Genomic DNA, 12200 nt, shown 5'->3' with positions numbered 1-12200 from the left:
GAGGACCGCACCTAAGGAAGATCTGCAGTGTTCTACAGCGGAGATGGTCTACGGTCAGCCGCTGAGAGTTCCGGGGGATTTCCTCCCAAATGCATCGGCTCCCTGGTCGGCGTCGGCCCAGCGGGCTTTCCTGCGTGATGCCGCTGAGGCCTTTGTTCCGATCCCTACTACTCAGCACGGTACTCAGGTGTCCCAGGTTCCCGCAGAGCTCCGCTCGGCGGAGCACGTGTTCATCCGGCACGATGCGCACAGAGGCCCCCTGCAGCCCCCTTATGATGGGCCTTTCCGGGTCTTGGAGCACGGGGACAAGCACCTGGTGGTCGACCTGGGTGGCAAGGCCGAGCACGGCAACAAGAAAATCGCCGTAATCGAGTGTGACTATTAAAAAATAAATCATTATTATATTAATATTGACAATAACAACCGACCGTCGGGGTAGCATTTGCTTGGCATTTCTGGGTATTTCTCCACTGGTTAACATGGGTTAACAATACATAACTGTCACGTTTGAAGGGACGAAATCTTGACATCTTCACGTCTCCCAGCATGGTAAATCGTCACATGTTCACGTCTTGCCGTGATACCGGGTTGGTTCATTGTACTGTATTTGAGACTTAACACAAATGTATTATTTTGTTCTATCTTTCACAATACCCTAGTTTCAATTTTTGAGAATTCAAATGTTCTCAAGCATTGATTTTTGCTATCAATGAGATCAACAAAAATCCTGACATGCTCCCTAATGTTAAACTTGGCTACAGTATCTATAATAACTGTGGAACTATGGACATACTGAGAGCTGCACTGGCACTGGTGTCTAATTTGCTTCAGATCAACCTCAGGCTATTTCCACTCGAAGCGCTTTAACAAACTAACACACTTCCTCTGGAGTTCACAGTGCCCCCAGCCTGCCTCCACACCTGTCCCCTCAGCCTATACTGGAAACGTCCCCTCAGGCCTGTTGCATCATGATAATCATAATTATGCCCTGGAGGATTTGACGATGATGACTTTCGATAAAAAGCTTTCTACCCCTGAGTAAAGGAAGAAAGACTCTAAGTTTAAATGTATATGCTTATGTTTTTAAACCTTTGGAAGCAATTAAGTTAGATGTCAAATAATTCCTAGATAAGACCACACTGTTATGCTTTGACAGGAACTTCAAAATGAGATACAAGTGAAAAATGAAAATGATGGAACATTTACCAACGTTATAGTATTGGTAATGTTTGGTAAACACACACACCCTCCGCTGCCGCGCCCCCCGCCGTTATAATGTCCGTCTTTTCACTGAATTGTCGTGTTGAAAAGGGTACTCACAACAATTCCGGAACAACATCATCTTCACCTGTTGCACTTGCCATTTCAACGTTAAAAACAATAAAACGGCATATGTTTTATCTGAATGTTCCAGGGTATTCGAACGCACTTATTGTAAGTCGCTTTGGATAAAAGCGTCAGCTAAATGTAATGTAATGTAATGTATTCTCTGAATACCTTGAAGAACCTGACGGTTCGTCACTGGTGCATGTTTATATAAAAGTTATTTCATTTGGATGAATAAAAAGTGTGCAACCCTCTGACCTTTGAATGTTCTTCCTATGTTTGACGTGTAAGTGCATTAGCACATTAATATTGCTCTATTTGTTTAACTACTGAGAGTAACAGTGCAGGAACTCTCAGGTAGGCTGACCGATGATTTGGAAGAGATGGTCATCTGATTTTAGGTGTCAATGAAGACTGATCTGGCTGTCAGTGTAGATGGCCTACTGATGATCTGGCTGTGCATCTACAAAGATGACACGGTGAATGCTTTCTTCTAGGAAGAACGTCCTGCAAATGGCAAGATTAGACATGTTGAGAAATGGCCGAAGGATGTCAGGCTTACTGGTCAACAGGTCGACTGAAGGCTCACAGGGTTCAGAAAATGCAAGATCAGTCAGAAAGTAGCTAGGCAAGCTGGCTCAGGGAAGGCAAGGCAGAAGGCATGATCCAAATGGCTACCGATGCCATCGGCTTCCTCTCCTGCACATTTCCTTAGATCAATGTTATGCTTTTTTATTTATGCATTTTATATCTAATCCTTAGGTAGATTTCTTAAAAAACAAAACTGTTTACTGAAGTTGAAGTTGCGAAACCTAAAACATACCATCCAGGCCCGCCCCTCCCTACATGCAGATCACGCAGACTGCGTGGGGCCTCATCTGATGCGCAAAGGCGGCGCAATTAAGCACGCCACAGTTCCGGCGCTGCGAGGCACCGGCGCTCACAGTTCACGCATGGCGTACAACAGTGTATCATTATAATTATTTGCTCACCTGCCATAGGGCTAGCCGGCTGATAACTAATGTTCATTGGCAGGCTGGGCAGTGTTCAAAACAAAGCGGGAAGCATTGCTCATATAAATAACGTTCATTAGTTGCGTTGCCGGTAAACATGAAAAATGAAGCGCCACTACCCAAGCGGTGCTCAGAAAAGCAAAATGAGAGCGAAAGCCAAACAGGAGAGGGCAAAACTACCTAAAATAACGTCATTGTTCCGGCAGGCAGCAAAGGTAGACGTAGACTCTAACGTTACTGCAGATAGACCGCTAGCAACCCCCCCCTGGCCGTCAGCTCCGAGTCCAGGCAGACAGCCCAGCAGCCCCGTTACAGCCGAGCTAGTCGTGCCTCGCGCTTCGAGACAGGTTAGACATTAGAATAATAGAACGTTTTATTCGTCATAACCAGTGGCGGTTAAAGAGTATGCTACAGGTTACATTGGAATTGGAATCTAATCCGTTCCTTTTTGCAGGTCAGCAAGAAGTCAGCTGTGCCCCCTCCGAGGCCAGTTCAGACATAGCCAAGGTTGCCCAGCCAGCTAGCCGTGCCCCGACAGTGACAGCAGCTCCCACCCACCCCAGGGACACGTTGGCCAGTGACAACTCTGTGACTGAATACCCCCATAAGATTTAGAAGACGATGATGTTAAACGGTACATTCTGAATAACGGGCCATGCAAGCCTGAAGGGCCATTCAAAAGGGATGGGAAGGGAAGGTGCTTTTCAAAAGAGTTATATAACAAAACACCCAACATTGGATGTAGAATTCAGCGCAAGTGGCTATGTTACTCGCCATCTATGGACCGGGTGTACTGTGAGCAGTACGGTGACAGACCGTCTGCCCATCACCTCCACCAAGCGTGGAGAATAGGAATAAATGATTGGCAGGGTCTCTCTAAAAATATTAAGGAACACGAATTATCTCGCTCTCATTTGGCAGCATGTGTCGTGTATGATACGTGGAAAAATAATCTGACCATTGACTCGCAAATATCATCTGAGTTTAAGAGAGAGGTGGGGTTTTGGACCGAGGTCCTAACCAGAATAACTGATGTTACACTAACACTGGCCTCTCGCAACTCTGCTTTCCGGGGTCACAGAGAGAAAATAGGTGATATAGATAATGGTAATTTCTTATCTACCATAGAACTTATGGCGCGTTATGATCCAGTTCTGCAAAGGCTTATTGAAAGCAAAAAGAAGGTGCACTATAAGTCCTCAAACTCAAAACGAAATAATTTCATTGCTATCGAAAAAAGTGCAGGACACAATCATTACAGACATACAGAATTATATTCGATTATAATGGATACTACCCAGGACATTTCAAAAGTAGACCAACTGAGTCAAGTGTTCAGATATGTTACTATAGCAAATTATGAAAATGGAAACCCTACAGAGGTGAAAATAAACGAAAGTTTTTTGGGCTTCCATGCAGTCACAGACCAAACTGCTGCAGGTCTAGAGAGAGAAATTCTCGAATCGATGGAGAGAAAGGGGATACTACTTGGGAAGTGCCGCGGACAAGGATATGACGGGGCTAGCAATATGAGTGGCGTCTACTCCGGTGTACAAAAACGCATAAGGGATAAAGAGCCCAACGCAGTGTACATTCATTGTGCTGCGCACAATTTAAACCTTGTACTCAATGACGCATGCCAAAATATACCTGAGATAAAAGACTTCTGCGACACTGTTGAAAGGCTATATGTATTCTTTAGTGGAAGCATCAAACGATGGGAGCTTTTGGAAACACACCTCTCAGTGCCCAAGGCTGGCCAGTCTACACTGAAGAGACTATGCCCGACACGATGGGCATCAAGACAAGATGCCGTCCAATCATTGCGGTTCCGTTATGCTGACATTATGCAAGCGCTAACTAAGATAGACTTGCTCTCCAAAAAAAGCGAGGAACGTGCCGAGGCGACTGGCTTGAAAAAGGCCATGGAGAGCTTTGAGTTTGTTGTAATGACTGTAATACAGGGCAAGGTCCTTGAAACAGTCAACATTGTGTCCCAAGCTCTCCAGCGCAAAGACGTGGACCTCTTACAGGCGACAGCAATGCTTGGTAATGCAACCGATACACTTGCCCAACTCCGAGGAGAGTTTGATGGCTTAAAAGCCCACGCGCAAGACCTGGCATCCTCATGGGGTGTCCACAGTCTCCTCAAAGACAGATGCGCAAGGCGCACAAAGAGGCACTTTTCAGAGCTTTGCGAGGACCAGCGGCTCCAAGACCCAGGGGAGCATTTTAGAGTGGCAGTATTTTACGCAAATATCGATATTGTCGTTGCCCAACTCAAAAATCGATTTGTTGGAATGAGCGAAGTTGCACAGCGATTTTCTTTTCTGCTTCCGCGCGAACTTTTGCGCGCAACAGACAAGGATCTGTCTGAGTCCGCAAGTGCTTTATCAGGCCAGTATAAAGACGACCTGTCAGCCGAGTTTCCTTTCCAGATCCTGTCCCTCCGTAATGCTCTTAGGCCTACTATAAAGAAAATTGAGCGTGGAACAATCAAAGACCTTGCACAAACCCTGCTCATTGAAAATCAGTCCATTTTGCCAAGTATCCCCGATGTTGCCACAGCACTGAAATTGTTTTTAACTATACCCGTGACTGTTGCCAGTGCTGACAGATCTTTCTCAAAACTTAAATTAATAAAGACATATTTGAGGAGCACAATGTCGCAAGAGAGACTGTCTGGGTTAGCAGTCCTTAGTATTGAGAGCCGACGCGCGCGCAGTATAGATTTAAAGACTGTTATACAGGACTTTGCGCAGAAGAATGCCAGGAGACGCGCTCGTATAAAATAATAGGCCTACAAAGCAGCTCCTGATTGCATCCTCCATGTAGCCTATAGGATGTGTTTTATTTGTTTGTTTTTTGTAGGCTACTTTTCTTTTATACAGAATGTTATATATATATGTGAACCGTTCCGTTGTGTGAACTCCAATGATGATAGGCTATAACGTTCTACAATATACCTTCATGTTACAAAAAATACACAGCCACTTGTTTGTATTTGTCAATGATGTTTAAATCAGATGTATATTATTATACAGTTCCTACTGACCTTACTGTTTAAATCAGATGTATATTATACAGAAAGTTCCTACTGACCCTATACTGTTTAAATCAGATGTATCTTTATACAGAAAGTTCCTACTGACCTATAGGCCTACTGTTTACAAAAGATGCCTGAAAAAATAAACATTTAAAAAAGTGGCCGCGATGTCTATCCCATGTCACTCTATTATTGATTTAGGGGAGGGGGCGGGGCCCCATGGTCCGACCTGCGGGGGAGCCCCGAAATATTGCGCAACGACACTGACCGCAGTTATATTTAAAAACATGTTAGAAGCCTCACGAAATACTTTAATGTAAATTAAATTGTAAATGTGAAGGAATGTGTGTATAACAAAATACATCCGTCATAAACGAAACCGGAAACAGACGTAGGCAAGATCCTCAGCTCGATGATTGGATGGTTTAGCCGCAATGCACGCTGGGACTTGGTGTTTATGCGATGTGAAATCCGATTTTTTGTTTTTTAAATAATACTTGATTCCGACTGTGCTTGTGTTTCTCTTTGAAAGTCATCACATAACGGCATTGTAATACACGGTTCGGCTGCATTAAATATTACATATCTGCCGTAATTATCTAGACAAACAGGAACAACTGCCGCCAAAACTGAAAACGTGACGTGGATAATAAATATATAAGCAATTAAACAACATCTTACATTTCTTTTCACACAATACGTCTCCTTGCAGTATCAACACTAATTTGGCTGACTTTTATATTTGATCCAATTGGTAGATAGGCTGTATTTACACCATAACGGTGCACAGCTGATAGAAAGGGACACCTGGTGGTTAAAGCACGTTATTGAATTGTATTATTTGATTATTAGATATTAATACGAGGATGTGCAAAACAGACAAACTAATCAGGCTTAAATTAAACATGAATGAATACTTAAGGTTAAGGTCTTCTTTTGAATAAGAAAAAAGCTTTGGGGGTATAGAAGAAGAATATGGAGGGATGAAACCCTCTTTAATGGTCACACATGCAGAGCAAACAGCACACACAGTGACATTTGTATGTACAGATAAATATTAATCATGACAAAGTACTTAACGTCTAATATATTGCTTTCCTGCAATGTTAACTATGTTTAAGCACTTATTTTAACTGATATTATACATATGTATTATACTCTTATAAGATGTATGTATATAGTATAAGAAATGTGCAGAATATGACAGTTTAATGGTGGAGGTATACAGACATATTGATAGATGTCTTGTAATGCACTGTTGAGGAACCTGCGACCCAAGTTTTTAATTCATTGCATAACTACACCGTAGTTGTGTATAATATGATATGTCAATAAACCTTAGCTTAGAAAATCTTGAAAGGGATGTGCAAAATAGTCATTATGTACAGTCTTTAATTAACTATTAGTAGAGAATAATGAGTAATGAATATACTTTATACGGATCCTATTAATATCTAATAATAAAAATAATGAAATTCAATAACCTGCTTTAACCACTAGGTGTCCCTTTCTATCAGCTGTGCACCGTTATGGTGTACATACAGCCTATCTACCAATTGGATCAAATATAAAAGTCAGCCGAATTAGTGTTGATACTGCAAGGAGACGTATTGTGTGAAAATAAATGTAAGATGTTGTTTAATTGCTAATATATTTATGATCCATGTCACGTTTTAAGTTTTGGCAGCAGTTCTCCTGTTTGTCTAGAAGTCTTCTCAGCAGGGCTCTATAAATAGAGAACTACGGCAGATATGTAATATTTAATGCAGCCGAACCGTGTATTACAATGCCGTTATGTGATGACTTTCAAAGAGAAAAGCAAGCACACTCAAAATAAAGTATTATTTCATTTTTTTCTAAATGTTTTTGGATTTCACATCGCATAAACACCAAATCCCAGCGTGCATTGCGGCTAAACCATCCAATCATCGAGCTGAGGATCTTACCTACGTCTGTTTCCAGTTTCGTTTATGACGGATTTTTTTTTTTATGCACACATTCCTTCACATTTATATTTTAATTTACATTAAAGTATTTTGTGAGGCCTTATAACATGTTTTTAAATATAACTACGGTTGTAGTTGAAGAGTTTGTAAATTAACATGAACCGAAGCTGTTGCCTGGCAACGCAATCGCACAACGTCAAGTCCGTTAATTCCACATCCACACGCATGGATTAACATCGCTTTAATACATTAATGTAGCCTTTGTTTCTGCTAAAGGAGGTGTCGACCAGCTGGGGCCACAAGAACATCTGTGTAATCGAGTGTGACTATTAAAAAATAAATCATTATTATATTAATATTGACAATAACAACCGACCGTCGGGGTAGCATTTGCTTGGCATTTCCGGGTATTTCTCCACTGGTTAACATGGGTTAACAATACTGTGTAACTGTCACGTTTGAAGGGACGAAATCATGACATCTTCACGTCTCCCAGCATGGTAAATCGTCACATGTTCATGTCTTGCCGTGATACCGGGTTGCAATGAATATACGACAATGAAAATATGCCTAACAATGCATAGTTTTTACATTTCCGTACTCCTGGAATTGTCTGAAATGTGTTAATTACGTAATCCTGCCTTGTGCAGAATGAAAAAATGCCTCCAATAACAAGGTCACCATCTTGGAACAGTTCAGGCGGTTGTGCTGAGTCTTGCAGTCGGAACACAGAGTCCCTCTTCCCAATTAGCAGAATCAAAAGGAGCGGCCTCAGTAAGGACATGGCGGTGCTCTTCAGGTCACGCCAATCTGCTTGAGGTCTCATGACACCCCTTTATACACCATCAATAACATGAAGGGAATTTTCCTGCTTGAAAAGCAGTCTCAGGAGATGAGATGAAATGTAAGTTTAGTCAAATGTTTTATGCGAGACAATGTTGGTTTTATTATTTGAATAACAATTTCTGGCAATTAATCTGAAATCACATAGGAGATTGGTATTTTGGGTCTGCATATAATTGTATTCTTTTTATATTTGCATATATACATATTGGTTGAAACGATGGTACATAGCATTCTATTAAAAGGAGTCATCTCAATATGCGACGTTACAGAGTAAAATAACTCACAGTTGGAAACACTAAAAAATAAACAAATATAATTGTAGGGTTCCATAATTATGTTAGGGCTCCCTTTCCCATTACATATTTTTTTGTATTCCTCTCTGGTTTGAGTAAGATGATATAACATTTTGGGATGAAAATACAAAAGAGCAGTCCAAAACTGGAGGACAGAATAGCAAATATCTCTATAGCAACACTAAACTTTCCAGGAGAGCTTACATACGCTGGGATGAAAGTGATCCATACAGCGCAGAATATCAGCATGCTAAAGGTGATAAACTTGGCTTCATTAAAGTTATCAGGCAGTTTCCGAGCCAGAAAAGCAAGAATGAAACATAAAATGGCCAGTAGTCCTATGTACCCAAGTACAGACCAAAAGCCCAAAGCTGAGCCCAAAGCACACTCTAAGATTATTTTGTCTTTGAAGTCTTTAAAATTCTTAAAAGGAAAAGGAGGAGAAATTGTTAACCAGAGGATACATATCATTACTTGTATTAGAGTGAAACCCAGAACAGTTAGTTTCTGCTGGGCAGGCCCAAACCACTTCATCATATTACTGCCTGGAAGTGTAGCCCTGAAGGCCATTAGCACCACTATAGTTTTCCCCAGAACACAAGAGATACAGAGGACAAAGGTGATGCCGAATGCTGTGTGTCGCAGCATGCAGGACCAATCTGAGGGCCGACCGATGAAGGTCAGAGAACACAGGAAACACAGAGTCAAGGAGAAGAGCAGCAGGAAGCTCAGCTCAGAGTTGTTAGCCCTGACGATTGGAGTTTTCCTGTATCTAAAGAAAATGAATGCCACAACAGCTGTGATGCATGCTCCAAATAAGGATGCTGCAGTGAGCAGCGCTCCCATAATCTCTTCATATGACAGAAACTCTGCCTCCTTCTTTACACAGGCATCTCTTCTTTCATTTGACCAGAACTCAGGGTGACACCGCACACAGGTGACAGAGTCTGAAGAAAAGAAAATGTGGTAAACATTATGAATAATTATTTTTTAATTTTGTATTTGTCCCTACGTTGCATATTTTCTAAGCATACAAGACAGTGCAGCAACTAATAAGTATATAACATGTTTTGCTTATTTGTACAAGCACAAGTTCTTCCCAGGGATTTCTATGAATTCCTATGAATAATGAAATGATTTATTTTTAGACTTGAAGTAGAAACGTTTATTTTACTTTGGCGCTTTAACATAATGCATTAATCCATAGGAAGACTTTAGCATATATTTATATAGCTGACTTCAGAATTATGTCTCAGTATCTGTATATGTATAATTTGCAATTATTGGTTATGTAACGATATTGTGTTTTGTTCTTCTTAAAAGGACTGCATGGTTTTGAAATTCCCCAAAAACCCACTGCAATTTCTTAAAATGAACGATACATGATTTGTCTTGCATTCATGTAACTACACCTGTAATGTTGCTGATGTCTCCCTCTGCACATCTTATACAGTCATAGCAGCAGACAGGCATTCCTTTTTGGAGAACCTTGCGAGTTCCTGGAAGACATTTTTCACTGCAAACTGACACAGGCACCTGTGGGATCAAATCGACTATGAGAAGAAATAATCGGCCTTCACTTTGATTACTGTGTTGCCTTTGTATATTTCTATTTAAAATGTTTATGCATAAAAAACATACATTATGACGTGCATGACTAACAGTGTAAATTTCATATTTATAATGAAACAAAAAGACTGCAATTAGCAACGACAGTGATCTTAGAGTATTTTACCTGTTGGGAGTTCTGTGTCCAAGTTATAGACTCATTTTGCAGATGGAGCTGTTTGTTTGCAGGTAAAGATGCATCATAAAGGCCAACTGTGACAAACTCCACAATGTCATTTTCTCTTGGCTTCCAATTTATAATTTCATACTTTGCTGCTGGGTCTCCATTTTCATTGAAGTAAACCTCTTCTTCCTTCCTTTGTTTTAAACTGAATAGTTCTTATGTGCTGTAAAATCTGAAAAACAAATATCCGTCAATGCAGAACATAATTTGAAGAATGTGTTGTGGTCCAAGTTTTTTAACAGCATGAGAGACAGCAAAAGTTTAATTTACGTTATTGTAAACATGTTCCTTGTTGATTTGATTAATGTAAAAACTTCAGTAACATTGGTGTTTAACTCACCGTAAATGGATCTAGCTGCACCTTGGTATTACATGTTTTGTTACAGCTGAGGATAAAATGAAGTGCATGGGCCGCAGCATACACCCCTTTATAGACATTGTTAAAGATAGGCATCAGAGACATATCGGTGAAGCTGTTTTGCACTTCAGTCAAATCTTCACGTCCAGTACATTCTTTCTGATTTCTTGATGAAGACTTTGACTGCTTGAACTTACAACTAAATAACGTCTCATAAAACGTTGTAAACATTTCATTACTAGATACATTGAGCGGCCTCACATCCAACATGAACTCCCTCATGCCACTGACATGTGCTTCGGGGATGGACAGGCCTATAGCACCGTCTAGAATGTGACGCTTATCCACGGTTGCAATTTGTGAATCAAAGATCCAGCTCTCAGAGCCTACCCACTGGTACCCAGTCAAGTTGTGGTGAGAAAGGTTAAGTATTATCACATCCAAATCCTTGTGGGAGAGGAAAGCAATGATCACCTTGGAAGTAGAAGCCTTGATAATGTCAATTATCTTTTGTATTTTGTCTGGTGGATCGGTTCTAAAGAAGGACACAGAGTACTCAAGACAGATGCCAAGCTGCTGGGCCGTTTCTGTGAATGTGGCCATACCGTTGTTTCCATAATCATTATTTGTTCTAATAGCTCCAACCCAAGTCCAACCAAAATGCTTAACCAGCTGTGCCAGGGCTCTGCTCTGGTAGTGGTCACTGGGTATTGTTCTGAGGAAGGATGGGTACTTGGATTTATCACTGAGACAGGCACAAGTAGCAAAGTGGCTGATCTAAAAGAAAAAAACAAGTTATATCCCAACGTAAAGATTCAGGATAAAAGTAGTTATACAGCCAACTACAATCCCTTTTGCTATACATAGTTGCAATAGTTGAATATTAATAATGTCAAACAATCTTACCCACCATTGGAATATGAAAGGGTCCGATGGCAGTAGCCATAGCCATGCAGGGAGAGGAAGAAGTTTCTCCCATAATGGCCTGCACTTGGGCAGGTCTTGTACATGGTACTTCAGAGGGTTGTGATACAACTGCATTACCATTTGCAAAGGCCAATGCAACCCTCACACTTTTGGCAATTGAGCCACAGGAATCATAGATCCTATAGCCCAGAGAGATGCCAGGCAATAGGTCTGTGCTGTTATTAATCTCCTCTACGGCAAATAGCATAGCCTGGGCAAACTGGAACCCTCTGAAATTCAAGCTTGATGCAAATAGTTAATAATTAGTTACAAAAGGTCCATGCAGTAGAAAGAGTGGCACAGTACATGGAAGTATTTGATGATCAAATCAAACATAATAGGAGTATATCTTCATTTAAATATTCAATGTTATACCCTTTCAGAAATTTGAAGCAAAATATTGATATGGTATACTGTTACCTGGTGCATTGCAGTGGCAGTGGTTTGTCCATGTAGGAATCCTGTCTGTTCTTCCAGCTGCTGTGGAAAGAGAAGATTCCCCCCAACATTATGTCCCCATCCTTAAACATCTGAGGGATCTCAGGGTCCCCTCTCTGTGTGCACACTGGCTCCTCAGCCTGAGAGAAAGATGCCACCAGCAACAGATGTAAGAG

At 41.1% G+C, this 12200-nt stretch overlaps 1 protein-coding gene across 1 annotated transcript; it reads right to left on the bottom strand.

Annotated features, from left to right (window-relative positions):
- Positions 1–8509: 8509 nt before the first annotated feature.
- LOC117553768 (extracellular calcium-sensing receptor-like) lies at positions 8510–12200 on the bottom strand. The gene is given in 7 exon segments (XM_034227839.1): positions 8510–9417; positions 9883–10006; positions 10206–10388; positions 10390–10434; positions 10603–11397; positions 11531–11828; positions 12007–12200. Coding segments are annotated over 7 exon segments (2463 nt in total). The 5' UTR covers positions 12117–12200.

Source organism: Gymnodraco acuticeps, unplaced genomic scaffold, assembly GCF_902827175.1.
Source record: "Gymnodraco acuticeps unplaced genomic scaffold, fGymAcu1.1, whole genome shotgun sequence".
Lineage (NCBI taxonomy): Eukaryota > Metazoa > Chordata > Actinopteri > Perciformes > Bathydraconidae > Gymnodraco > Gymnodraco acuticeps.
This window is presented reverse-complemented; position numbering and strand designations above follow the sequence as displayed.